At 39.8% G+C, this 15,137-nt stretch overlaps 1 protein-coding gene across 1 annotated transcript in view; it reads right to left on the bottom strand.

The window, feature by feature from the left end:
• The window catches only part of LOC138191708 (GDNF family receptor alpha-2-like), a 52,048-nt gene that overhangs the window by 4,720 nt on the left and 32,191 nt on the right, over nt 1-15,137 (bottom strand). Inside the window, exons 5-7 of the mRNA XM_069138648.1 lie at nt 8,020-8,132; nt 6,944-7,084; nt 1,992-2,134 (exon numbers count right to left, since the gene is read on the bottom strand). Coding sequence (XP_068994749.1) covers nt 1,992-2,134; nt 6,944-7,084; nt 8,020-8,132 — 397 coding nt within the window. The remainder of the gene's footprint in view (nt 1-1,991; nt 2,135-6,943; nt 7,085-8,019; nt 8,133-15,137) is intronic.

A 15,137-nucleotide genomic window follows, 5' to 3' on the forward strand; every position in this document is an offset into this window, starting at 1 on the left:
ATCTAAATTAGCTGAGTATTCTGTAGGGTATGAGAGAAGCATGACGGACATGAGCAGTCACAGGCCGCAGATTATCCTATACTCCGTTATCCTTCGGTTTCATGGTGAGAGTCTATCAATCCATCCATCACAAGCCTCATATTCTTTTACCTAGATCATTTGTAGACATGCGTACACACACCTGTGTGTGTTCATACGGGGCCCACGCTGGCCACAGTGAGATTTACAGCTTTGGACGGTCGGCCTTCTGCCAAGAGGAATCATACCATAACAACACTCCCCCAATTTATCTGCCATGGAAGTTTGACAAGTTTTAATTGCCAGGCATAGTTGTCTGAGTATGCAGGGCCGCCCAAAATGTCCCTACCAGCTCCGTCTCTAATTATAAACTTCTTGCTTGAGTAATCACACGTCTTATTGTTTCCTAATTACCATTTTTACAATAAATTAAACACCATGCTGCAGTGAGACAGGCACTGAGCAGTGCATCAATACTGACACACACACACACACACACACACACACACACACACACACACACACACACACACACACACACACACACACACACACACAAAACCTTTAGAGAAAGCAGTTCCACCACCTATTTCCCCACTGCCATCCTCTCTCTCTCTCTCCCTCCCTGTGTTTCTCAGCACCTTTCCCAAACATACACGCTCTTATTGTTATCAGTGGCGCTTGTTCATAAAATGTCCTCTTTGCCACATTTTTTGAGTTTTAAATCTCTGTCTACCCAACAATGAGGGTTTCTGTGTAAAGCATGATACTGCATGACTCAGGTGCAGTGTGACCATTTAATGGCTGTGATGTGAGATGTCTTAATGGAGTCATTCATTCAGCATGCAAATTTGCATTCATAAACAGTGCAAACTGGATTTGGATCTATAATAGGCACTGAAAAATAACATGAACAGTAACATCAATGCCAGAACGTTTTACAAAGCACAGTTTTATACTACAGTGTCTAATTCAGCCAAGCTTGGTAACTGGGTCTGCTGCAAAGGTGAAAAACATCATTAGTCTTGCACCAGAAGGCTGCATGGCACATCTAAAATACATCTGTAAAACACAACAATATTTCATTGGGAAAACTCATCAAACTCAACAGCTAGATAAAACAAAAAAAACAAAAAACATCTCCTTGGCTCAAAGTGCAAAGTGAAACATTTGTGTACTGTTCAAAAGAGATAGAGATAGACGGGGAGTCTTTGACCGACAATATGGTTCTGTCATTTTCACATTTATTTGAAGAGAAAATTAAGTGCAGTTCTATTAAAAGACAAACATACGTGCATTCGTTCAGGAATGCAAGTGATGTTTTTCTGCTCCAGACGGTGAACCCAGTTATAGTCGAGTTGACTGCAGTCTTTAGAGTAGACAGCATTCAGCATAGAACAGGCCCTGGGCCAGTATTTTCAAACCTCTAATCCAGATTAAATCCCCCACCTCCCATTCCTTTCACTATTTCATTGTCTGAGAGAGAAATATAATATTTCAACCACATGTCATCATCTTGGGTGTAGCATAAACTGTCTTATCATAAAGCGCCTGTTTTGATGTGCCAGTTGCTTTAACAAGCATAGAGATTGAATGTGATGTGAATGTGAATGGTGTAGCATGTTGAGCTTTATGATTTTGCCACTGTGCAAAATCCCTCTTTCATGTATACAGAGTGGAGGAGTGTTTTTGTCGTTCTTCTTCCAATCGGTCCATTTTAACAAATTCATGCAAAGAAGTTGCTGAAAAGTGACAAAAAAAATATATGAACATATTTGCGCTGTGACAAAAACAAAACAAAACAAAAAAAATCACAATGCGTTGACCTATATATGACATGATAGATCCAAGATTAACAGGATCTCCAGGATCCTAAAAGCAAACAGTAAATAGTAACTCTATATTACATTTTGCATGTAAATTCTACATTTGTAATATCCCATGTAATGAAACAATAAATGCAAAGTTATTACCTTTGGGATAGTGACAGAGGGATGTTCTGAGATGCCTGTCGACCAATCAAGCCCCGTCCTCGATGTCGCTGAAGGGCCTGGGACAGACACATTTTTGTTCTGTGTGTTGTCTATGCCATAACCAAAGGCCTGAATGGCATTTCCTGCAGGGACAGAGATATAAAGTAATTTGTTTTTTACTACCATCCCAGCAAGAAGCCAGCTAGCAGACAGACAGCTCTAAGTCAACTTCTTGGTCCCCTGCCCAATCTTTGGCAACTGAGGGAATGAGGCAGGGCCATATGGGATTGAGGAAGGAAGGAGTCAAAAGAGTCTTTTTGCTTTGTCAATATGCTTGAGAGTTGCATGCCAAACTAATCACAATCAGCAATCAAAGATTTGTTTGTGAAATCTGTCACTAGGGAGGGTGCTCATAAATTGTATGTCTTACAAAAAACAATATTGCCTTATGTTTAATATTGTAAGCTTTTGGAATGCCTGGTATGTTTATGCTATCAATTTAGCTGGTAATTGTCCTTCTATAAGGGGATCCTGCGGAGACACAATGGACACATTTATCAAATACAAACAAATTTGGTTCATGTTCTCGGCTCATTAGAAAAAACCTTTTATGTTGCAACAGTCATTCTCAAATTGCAAGAAGCGGACCAAATAGTGGCATAATGTCCGCACTTCAGATGATGAGACCTAATTTGTTTGCTGGCATGGAATGGCAATAGAATCTTTTAAAAGTAGCAAATCAATCAGTTCAAACAGAGGACAGCAGTCTGTGAATACGTGTGAGTGCTTGTGTATCTGTGCCTGCAGATGTACTGTACGCATGTGTGTGTAATTTTGTGTTTAAGTGCATGTGTGAGTCTCTGCAAAAATGTGATAAATCCCTGTTCAGTCAGCTTTTCAGCTAGATATGGTAAAATAGGGGCTGAGTACCTTTCCACTGCTCATCCGTTTAAAACACGAGGCTTGTTTCTCTTTGTTCAGCCAGAGAGAAGGCAAGGCATGTAATTGCTTGGCAACCACCTCCATTATAAGGTCAGCATGCAGAGATGACTTTGAATAGATTTATGTGACTGATCAAATTCAAAACATTCCCAAACAAAGGAGAAATGACATTTCCCCACCACTACACAAACCACAAACGGGATGGTCGTGGAATGCACATGCATAATCAGATAGCCACAGAGTCCCTTGTACTCCCACTGCATGGCCACAGATTTGTCTGTCATATCCTCTGTCCGCCCACACACACAAGTATGTATAAGGCACAGTAAAACACACACAAAGGCACACACACAGACATACACCTTCACACATAACACATATAAAAGCATCCTCCATGTTTTTCATTGTGGTCGACACTGGTGATTTGGGCTTCTGCTGGAAAATAAGAGCGCACAGAAGAACTGAGTTCACCAGTGAAGTCTAACAACTTCAGTGCTAGCAGTGAAGAGTACCGCTGAGACGTGATGTACACATCTGTTTGTTACGGTTGGCAATAGCTGGCTATCCCTCCACAGATGCTGTAACATGAGGGACTAAAGTCATAAATCAAACTAGTTGGCTGGAGGGCCTCCACTGGGGATGTTTTACTGCACCCAAATGTTCCACTGAGTGATTAAGCTCATTGCCAATAGCAATTACATTTTTTAATGACTCTGGATAAGTTTTTCTTTAACCCCTAGGCATAGCCTACATTGTCCTACCTGCAGGGACAGATGAAATAAGAGAAAAGGGAGGAGAGAACAAGAGGAAGTGAGGCTGAGGATGGAGGGTTGAATGAAGGTTCAGACTGTGTTTGACGATCATTATAAATCCTGTTAGCTGGAATGTTTTCTGTCGGCCTTCCCCCATATTTTAGTCAAATATATATTCGAAAGGCATTCTTCTCCTGGACTGTTCTTTTGCTTGCACTTGTAAGGTAAAGATAGGAATGGTGTGAGGATAGTAATTGTCTAACACAGGGGTGTCAAACTCATTTTAGTTAAGGGGCCACATACTGCCCACTTTGATCTCAAGTGGGCCAGACTAGTAAAATCATAGCATAATAACGCGTACATAACAACAATATTTCTCTATGTTTAAATCATTGGTGAAGGTTGTTGGATGATAAACCCTATTTTAAGGTCTTTCTACAATAAACTAGAAACATAAAGAGCAAAAACTCAGACATCAGCCCACTGTTTATCTGCCTGGGCTCTCCTCTGCAGATTCCCTCGCTTTGTGACGCGTTTGACGTCAAACGCGTCACAAAGTGAGCAGCGAGCGCTTCTGCCTCCGGAGCAGACATCGCATTTACGCTGTTTTTAAAGCAATTACTGGATCGATTAAAAAAAAATTACAAAACGTTTGTACTCATAAACCTCCATATTCTCATAGAAATGCAATTTATGTCTTTCTGTAATTTTCACACTCAGCAAAGTCATCTGGCGGGCCGAGCTGGACCCCCTGGCGGGCCGGATCCGGCTCGCGGGCCGTATGTTTGACACCCCTGGTCTAACACATAGTTTTCACTTGCAATGTGCTTTGGTTTGTCAGTCAATGTGAAAAATTATTTACCCGAGAGAAACAGAAACAGAAAAGAGAATCCGACTTTTGAAAACAAGAGCTGAGAAAACTCTTGTATTACTGCCGAATACTCGCAGAGGCCCTGATGTAGGTGGGAGCACATTACACACTATAAGAAGAACACTTAACAAGCGAGGACTTGATGGCCAGAAACCTTGCTGCACTCCATTCTTGACCATGTAGCACATAAAGGGCTAAACTGGAACTGTTTAGACCCATGGATCAGTAGTTTGTCTGGCATGAGAATAGCAAGGCGTGCATTACAACGAGACCATCCCAACAGTTAACCATGGAGGTGGATCTTTCCAGTTGTGATGGTGTTTTGCTGCTTCAGAAACTGGTAAACTTGCCACGTGATTGTCATCTTGGATTCTTTCTCCTAGTTTCAGTACAGTTTAGCTGCGTTTGGTACTATCACGCAGGATATTTTTTCTATTGGAAATTTCTAGTGCTTACCGGTTATTCAGAGGACATCGATTGAGTAGGTGGACCTTCAATGTGAGGAAACATTCTTCTTCAAACTGCTTGAAGAAAGTGGACATATGCATCCCAGACCATCTCCAAATGTGGTGTGAGCAGATCGGATCTCAAAGCCTCCTCAATGCGTCTTGTGTGTGTTCACACTGGTACTTAGAGTTATCCAATTGTGATCCGATCACCCAGGATGCATATTAATGTCAGAGGTGAACAGGCTACTTGAAATACAAGGACATTTTGAAAACGAATGTGATACCATGAGTGCATCAATTGAGGAATGGGAATGATTGAAATTTCCAGCAAAACGATGACCTCAAGCATTCAAACCAGAATTGACCGGGTAATGTCCTGAGTATTTGGTGAGATTTAAAGAGGCATTAGAGGTGTTTGACAGCTGAAAGCATTTGCAGAACTTACTAAAACTACTAAGGAGAAGCTTGTTAGAAAAGAAGCAGTTATTGGACATCCTAGAGGTCAAAGTTTATTATTATTAAATATTTACTTTTTTGTCTGAATAATTTTGTACAAGCAGTAAGCGCAACATTATGTTCTCGAATATCCCTCTTATTATTAACTTTTGCAGTTAATAAGACTCTAGTTGAAATGTTTTTCATAAAATTAAATTGTAATGCCTTGCAGGTTAATGGGGATGACTATGTGTCATACTGTACAGTGAGTTTGTGGTTTTGTGTATATCCTCCTCCCCAGTGTGTCGAAGTTTATCGCCTGTTCCCCTTGACTGCAGAGAGGAGATGCGGCATTTTGTGTTATTTTTCAAGACGCCTCCTCAGCTCCCGGCCTCATCCCTCATCCTGCACACTCAGCTAAAACGGTAACCCAGCAATCTATTGAAATGGTCAGAAAGCATTATCTACACAATAGAACATGTTAAAGGCAATGGTGTCTTGTAGTGCTGATGACACTGCTCGCTACGCCATAGCAAGGAAGGAGCTTGCTATATTTTACTTTTCAGTGAAAAAGGCATAAGGATATTTGAAGTAGCCCTCTGTTATGCTGCAACCTGTGTGTTATGCATCAGATGTGCAGATGATATGTATTTTAGGTTTCCCTATTATTCCATTTGAGCTAGTCTGTTCTTTTTCATGACATTTTTCTCCCGTAAGGGATAAGCCCTTTAACTCTCTCAGATTGAATGTGAAAATGACATGCAAATGGTTTCTTTTGTATTAAAGTCTGGGCAGATATTGCCCAAAGGAAGGATGAGAAGTGATAAGAAATGACTTGCTTCTGAGAAACTAAGGACGTTTAATTCCAACTTAATCAGTGGATAAAGGAGTGTCTCTAGATAAGTTGTATCCAACTATGTATAGCAGACAAATTTTCATTAGGACTTCTGAGGCTATCCTTTCATGCATTCATTCATCCACTCATCCTTTCATCCACATCCGTCCATACGCTCATGCTACCACTCATCCATTCATCCACAAATATTTTCACTTAATCCTTCTGAATTTATTTCCTCCATTGTCACAACCAAAAAAAAGAAGTATTTATTCCTGTTTAATTGAAATACATTGAACTCAATACATTTTAAAGAACCTAATTTACTTTTGACAGTTTAAAACCTGGATGTCTAAAGACTATCCGGTGACCCATCCTCCCATTATTTCCACATTCAGTCTTCACACCACAACCCACTCTTCAAAACATCACATCCCCAGTCATCCCACTGGAGACCTCGACAACACCGAAAAGCAGAATCTTACATGAAACCATTAAAGTTGCATTATATCGAAGTTCATGGCTCACTCTGCTCTTACATGGCAGCAAGAGTAACTACCGCATCACACGCTTGAGCTCTTATTAATATTACATGACTGTTGAGCCACTATCAGTTACAAAACACATTTCAAATGTTTGCCGAGTATGCATATGTCAGGTTGGCTCACTTAGGCATGGGTTGTCCGCGAAGTACTGCAGGAAGTTCAGACATTCCTCCTCTTGATTTCCGCTACCCTTGCAGGTGCACCACGGAGAGATGGTCCAGTTGGAGAAGCTGCTGTCAACATAGTTCGGGGTCATTTCTGTCCCTGTGAGGGCATCCGCACATAAACACACACACATACACAGATTAGGACAAACAGTTTTGGGTCACTAATGGACAATAATGGATTACATTTATTGCAAATTGTATATAAAAGGGGCAACAAAATGTCAGTCACAGGAATGTTTTTTTTTTTAGTTTACAGAAAGGTGAACCATTCTGCAATGCTGTACTTTAGATGTAAAGAGTCCACATTTTGCAAAGTAGTTGTTTTAGTAAGTGTGTGCCCTATTTATACATCACTACTGTACCAAAGCATTTTAATTTTCAAATGTCTCTCTGTGTCAATGCTTTTAGCAGGATCCATGTGTGTTAGATACACTTTGCGTAGTAGTTTTAAGAGAAATCCTGGAAGCACCGTGGCATATTATCACTTCATACTGCATGATTTATGACACATGGGCACTGACTGATTCTGAAATATGGACAATTCAGCAACCACTAACCAGGAAAAATAAGTTATTCTCTGGAAATTTGACTTCAGAAATGTTTTTGCTCTGCGTCACAACATCATGTATACACCATGGGTGGGACTGAAAAATATGCACATACTAATCTATGCATATTGTTTGCACAACATTTATTATGAGCAAGCAGGTGGTCATCAGGTCTTTTAATTAAGTAAACACTCTCTCTGTGCCTCTACTCCCTAATTACTTTTAGTAGTGAACTAATGTCCAGTGTGCTGGTGGAGATATTAGTCCAGGAGGGGAAAAGTACCCTATAGACGACTGTTAAACTGTCTCATCTTCTAGACTGGTATAGCCATCACCTTTATCTCGCATGACATTTCAAAATATTGCATGATTTTGAATGTGCATATTTGTATGTATCCACCCATTTCACTCCCACCTTATTCTCTCTCACACATACAAACACACTCTCAATCCATCACTGTGTCACCCACAGCTCTGTACTGACCGATGAGCCTTGCATAAGAGGCCAAGCAGGCTTGGTGATTGTCTTGGTTAGGACAGGTGCTCACTGTGTGCGGAGTCGTCCAGCAGTTCACTATGTAATCAGCCAGCCTGGACCTGCATGACAAACATGAAGCACAGCACAGACAGAGAAACAGAGGCAGGGGCTTAGTCATAAACACATGCAGATGACAGGTGAACACATGTATACGTACACAAACTCAAAGCGCCGGGCCTAATTTTTTGGCATCATTTTTACTACGTAGCAGCTGCCAATTGTACCCAGCATCAAAGTGGGAAAGTATATGCAACATCTGCTTCCAGGCTGCTACAACAGGTGTCCTGAATAGCAACCACTTCAACTCATGCCTCACTTCCAACAAGCTGTTTACTATCTTCACAGCATGCAACTTAAACCAGGGGTAGTGCATTTGTGTAAGGATGAGAAGAGATATCGTAGGTCTCTTTTGGCCACAGCTTCCATGCTTATCCTGGACATTTTAACTGTCTCCCGTTCTCACTTTCACCACAAACCGAGCGAACTGATAAAAATAGTATTTTTTGTTTCGGTGTGTTTGTGATAAGAGCTTTAAGTCTGTGGAGGCCCCCAGGGTGGCATTGCTAATCCACTTAAGTAGGTTTATTGGGAGTAGCGTGTGCAAAGTTGCTCTGTCTGTACTGTTCACATCACAGCTGCCCACTAAGTGAATCACAATCCATTGCACATCTCGCTCTCTCTCTTTCCCACTCTCTGCATCTCTGCATCTCTGTCATGACTCATTCACTCTGACCTGGTCTGACCACTTTTTTCAGCCTTAAGTTCAAAGGTACTAGAATGAACCTCAGGCTGTCTTGTCCTTAGTAACACACACACACACACACACACACACACACACACACACACACACACACACACACACACACACACACACACACACACACACACACACACACACACACACACACACGTATAAACACAGAAGCAGGTCTAGTGAGGGCAGTTGATGAAATGTGTTGGCTGATTGGTTGGTTGGTAACTTTTGGACAAAGTAGGACCTGATGAAAAACAGTTAACTTGTTAGTCAAGTTATCAGTTATGATGCACCGTCATTTGTTATGGTGTTTTTTAAAGGGTAATATAGGGGTGATTTTTAATAGTGATACATCACTGTCAGTAATTGTGACACATTTTAATTACCATAAAGGAATGAATTGGCAGGCAGATGCTAGTCAGAGTGCAGCCTTGATCTCAAACCACTGATGTTGGCACTGCTTGTTTCTCATCATGATTTTGGTCAAATAAGACTGGGAAAACATTTACTGCTATATCCAGATTTATGCTAAGCTAAGCTCATGATCTGTCGGCTGTAGCTTCATATTGAACAGACAGACATCAGAGTTGTTGATCTTCAAATACAAGAAAGTTAATTTCCCAAAATGTGAAACTATTTCTTCCTTTCTTGCTTTTTTCTCCTATAGTCCAAACTTATTTTATTCAGTCAAACATTTTCTCTTTCACTTTGCAGCAAAAGGTGATGTTTTTTGTTTTATTTTCCCAAATCATTTTTAATATTATTTTAACAAACCCTAAAACTGTATCTACCCTGAAGTATGCTATGTTTTACAGTAACACAATTTTTCATTTGTCTGATAGAATAGATTTTCTTCTGTACACGAAAAAACAATCCAGTTGTCCATACTACTCTCCAGCATTACAACTCCTTCTTTCTTGTATGATCTACATTTGTTGCTGTAGCTCCTTTTATTGCTCACTGTTTTGCTGAACACACTGCAGCTAAAGGTACCTTCATTAGTGCCACAGGAACACTGTCCTCTTTGCTAAATCATTTAATAAATTTAATCTCAGATTTCCAATGAATTTCAGGGTTTGGAAAAATCTTCTAAATATGTCATTTTGTTAACCAGGTATGAGTTTCTCTGGGTTTTAATCAATGCCAAAAAAAAAAAATACTTTAATTGTATCAAAATGAAACTGTACGAATCGTGTCATGGCAAAATTCTCCATATAAGTCACCTTTAAAATATATCTTTCCCCTCAGAATACTAGCAGTATATGACAAAATCTATGAATTATGCACGTATATTTTTGTTCACATTTGACTGATAACATTAATTTATTCACTAATTAATTCATACTGCAGCTGGTGAGAAACTGAGTGATGCCTCTACAGCATTGTATTCATGGACTGAGCAGGAGATTCATATTAAAAAAAAAAAAAAGTGCTGATGGTGCAAACCACTGCATATCACAACTGCCTTAATAGGTGAAATGTTAATGTCATATACATTTACATACCGCTTTGTCTTTAAATATGCATTGCATCACTTACTATACTGTATGTTCAACAGTGGTCCAACTTGATCACTTATTCATCATTGTGTACCTTTTTCATATGGTGCTGAAGTAATTGGCGCGGATGGGATGCATTGTAATGATACTGAGCCTCTACCTGCATGTTTATCTGCAAATTAGAATACATTGCTTGAAGCAGGAAGGATATTATCATTCAGGAAATTTATAGAGAAAAGTATATGCACATATAGTGCTGTCTATCAGAGAAAAAGTCCTTGTTGTAGTGAGTGACAAAACAATGTGCTATAATGCTGCATCCTCAGTCTGCAAATAAGGAGACAAATATATTTGGCCGAGGGGAAAAACTGAGTGGTGTGACAACATTTTCTTTGTATGTTAGTCTGTGTGGTCATTTCTGTGTTTTTTTTTTTAGCATAACACAAATGCAACCAGTGTGGTGTGATGGGCTAGGACCTCCCGCAGCAAACTCCACTCAGACACACTTCATTACTCCATTTCCATCCACCCTCCTTACAAATCACCCAGAGAGTCTCTCGACGTGACATGCTGCTAACATCACATGTAAAAACTTGCCTCAGAAAAAGGGACATATGCTTGCTCTACCAGTGCTGCAGCAGTAATACACATACACACAAGTACACACGCGCACACACACACACACACACACACACACACTTAAATACACAATACATAAGTACGTAATGTAAAAAAAGAACACACAAATGCAAAACTATCCCTCTCAACACCTGTCCTCCTCACTCAAAGCCCTTTCCATTCAGAGTGAAAAAAGGCACTTGTACCCAAAATCATAGTACACATGCTAAAAAAAGATACAACAGACAGAGGGGAGGGAGAACCACTCTATTGTACCTACACAAAGTAACCTTCAGAACCACCTTTTACATTTTTCTATTTCTTATGGGCAAAGGGTCTTTTATTTTTGTACTAATACAAAATGTGAACGTCAGATTTCTGTGGGAAAAGCAAAGACCACAGAAGATTAAAGAAACTCAACAAGCACCATGTTTCTTTTTAGACGCGAAGCTCTTTCAGACAATGATGGCTTAAAAACAGTAATTTAAAGTTTAGAGAGGTGTCCTGAGTGTTCAGACAATGGTGTTTCAACACCAGGATGCAGCACATTTCATGGCTTCCACGGGCTTTCCATTATACCTCGGCGAAGCGCCTCTCGCTGCTGAAATTACAGGCTGTCTAGCTCAACAGAGTTTTATGGTCATTTCAGCCACTCAGCCCCCAGGGAAGTGGCAGGGGAGCCCCCACAGAGGTAGACTTCTTTCAACCAACCTGACACTTTAAACACAGTGATTCGGCTGAGCGCTGAGTGCCTGTCCGTCCAGCTTGGCAGTAATAGAAAACTAATGGCTTTTTATATGGATTCTTATTCCTATCACTTGATGCCTGTGACAAACAATGTGACTTAAATCAGATGAGTGTCAGTCTTGGAAACCATTTCCTCATGAAGGAAGAGAGGCAAGAGGAAACACAGTTATCAGACTCCAAAGTTTTCTAATAGCTTCATTTCTAAAACAACAGTTCATTGAGAATCCTATCTGGTTTAGAGACTTCCCCTCTGCGCTCTGTCTACCAATATAACTTCTTCTATGGATGATAATTTCTGTTAAATATGAAATTATAGCTGTTCACTCTCTTATCACTTCGCTCAGTCTTCAGCCTAGAGAGGCTTTAGAATCCATATCTCTCAGTCATCTACAGAAAGCATTACAATAACCATGACACAATAGCTGCTAACATCTCTCCTCTCCTCTCCTCTCCTCTCCTCTCCTCTCCTCTCCTCTCCTCTCCTCTCATTAATGTCCGGTTGTCACTTTAGTATAAACTGATTGTCATTGCAGGTTCAGGTGCTCCTGTGCAAACTTGTGACATGAATTTGACCCTGGTTAAATCAATAGGACTCAACAGCCTTGTGTGTCCTTGTGTAACTTAATGTTAAATGGCAAAGCAAACAGTGGGTCTTGGCAAAGCTAAGATTTGACTATTACTCTCTTTTGACACTCCTTTTTTCTGCATTGTGCAGCATGGCTCAATATATCATACAACCTATTATGACAAGCCTAACAATACAGCACTGACCTTGTGAGTGGAGTGCTATGAGTATATTTTGATTGAAAGGGAATAACTTTTATCAGAGCTGTTTTTTCTTTCTACTAATTGACAATATTCAGCATCTTCTGCTCATGATTTTCCTCCTAAATTTAATGCTGCCTACCCTGGACTGGCTCTCTGTTGCTCTGGTCAGAGGTGACAGTCCCTTTTACCCACAGCTATTTTTTCTTAAATGTGTCTGGACAGCAGCCTGCCTTTTTTTTAGCACCACTGTACTCATTGGAATTCCCGGTCAATACTCTAAAAGGGCAATGTGGACAGATGGCATTCAGTCAAAACACAAGGCACTTTGGCTTTGCTGTCACATGACACAACCTTTCGCCCCCTTACTCAGCAGAGAATTGAAACCAACAAAAACTGTCTAGTGACACAACCTCCCCTGCATTATTAACCAGAAAATAATAATAAAAAAAAAAAAAAGCCAATTCTTGCTTTATTTTAAAAGACCACTTATGCATGATTGCAATGTTCCTTGTTTAATGACAGGAAAATTGCCTTGAATTCATTGTTTCTTTTACTTTCTCTCACTCTCACTCTCACTCTCACTCTCACTCTCACTCTCACTCTCACTCTCTGCCTCTGCTTTTGTTAACAGCGCTTGCTTCAGGTGTCTTACAACCCCTTACTGAATGTTATGTCATTGGGATGAATGCTATATCATGCCACACACATTAGCCAGTGCTGCCTGTTAGGTAAAGGGTGAGCAGTTTATCCAAGGTTATTTAAACTTCCTAAATACTTTCTGAGCAAGACAAACAGACATCCCCCAGTTGAAGTGTACACGCCAAACAAACGGCAAAAACAAACAAAAGCAGTCCCCCACAATTTCAATTAAGTATTTAATGAATGAATGAATGAATGAATGAATTAATTAATAAGAGACAATTAAGGCTCCAGAGCAGTTATTATCACTAATTAAATAGCCGTTAGAAACATATAATGGAAAAGTTTACAGAAAGATACATGCTGCAGGTTTCAGTGAGACTCTTTAAGTACAAAGAGAAGTTTAGAGTAAGAATGATTAAAAGTGAAAGAAGAAGCCCTAATTGACACATTCAAAACCACACATCGACCATTCTATAGATAAGTCTAAAGCCCTATTGATAATGTTTGCATTAATAATAGATATGGAACCATTGGAGGAAGAGATTGTAAAGGAAACGATGAGGCCCATCAGTAATGACTGCAGTTTCCCGCTATACTATGTTCCCTTAGAGATTATAGTTGGAAACGTAAATGGGCATATACTAATCCATGTATTGAAATTAAATGCACAACTCTTTCTTTCCAGCGCCAGCCCCATCCCTCTTGCTACCTTTCTTCCGTTCTCTCTCGCTTCCTTTTCACCCCTTTTGCCACTGTTATGTGTTGCCAGCAAGCTAAGCACGTCTCCACTGAGGCAGATGCCTGATTAAAGCCACACTGCAGCAAACTCTACTGTACTATGTATGAGGAAAAGGTCACCAATTGACACATGCTTTGCTTGCAAAATTAGAGCTTCACGCTATCAGAAAAGACACTTTACTTTGATTGCTTGTAATGTAACTAGGGAAAAAGAAACAGTCCAGGTAAACCCTTGAGCACAGACTTTTAAAGCTAAGTAAGGAACATCTAGTGTCTCTGTGTATGCTTTTATATTTGAGTCTGAAACCTTGAGAGTGACAATATTTGTGAAAAGTGAGGACAATCTGGCCAGCCTTATCTTTTTCAACAGGGTGTTTGAATGGATTCAGTTTAGGTTTAAATCTGCACAAAACAGTCAATATTCTTATATTAACAATGGATCAAATGATTCTGCAAAAACCTATCTACACAATTTAAGCTGCATTTCAGCACTATACTTTATGTCTTTTTTCTTCTATTTTATTGTCAGTGGTGACAAAACATGGGTGACCTACAGTCAGTACTACACCTGAACACATCCTGTGTAGACATGACAGATGATTGAAGCTGCTGTTGATATTATTCTGGTAAACTACTGCATTAAACATAGGCTGGATAATATGAAATGGGTAGTTAGTAGTGACAAATTATCACCAGAATCCTCAGTTCTCCTTACCTCCATGGGGCATTTTATTGTCTTGTAGCTAATTATAGTTAGCAGCAACTATACTGTTTTGGTTAATTGTCTTCTCTCTTATCATCCTTTTTTCCACCAGGGAAAGAGCTCAAATACCCACTGTATGATAATTGGCCAGCACTTAACAGCAGACAGACAAAGTGAGCAACTAGCTGTGAACATAGTCGAGCATTTAACAGTTTAATAGTTTTCCCTTAATTAGTGGTGACAAAACCAGAATTAGGAGGAGAGTCAATACATTTGGTGGGGGATCAGAAAAATAATGTTAAGTGAATGTTTTAGTTGCTTCATATCTGTTGTGGTGTGTAAATAGGCAATTGTTTACTAACATGTCACCATTTCAGTTTTATAAAGTAGAAATCTGCTAATGTTCTGCTGCGTGAAATAAACAAACACAAAAAAAAGAACAGAAGTTGTTGTAATGGCTTTACAGCTTTGTGCATATTTGGTTTGGGTAATTTACATATTCACCTATATCCACTTCTATCTCTGTTGCCACTACTACAGTACACAATGAAGTAGTTCGTTTCCTGAGAAATCTGTCAAGTCTTGGCTGCTCATT

Source organism: Embiotoca jacksoni, unplaced genomic scaffold, assembly GCF_022577435.1.
Source record: "Embiotoca jacksoni isolate LCO1_2020_lvr unplaced genomic scaffold, fEmbJac1.0.p SCAF_8, whole genome shotgun sequence".
Taxonomy (NCBI): Eukaryota; Metazoa; Chordata; class Actinopteri; family Embiotocidae; genus Embiotoca; species Embiotoca jacksoni.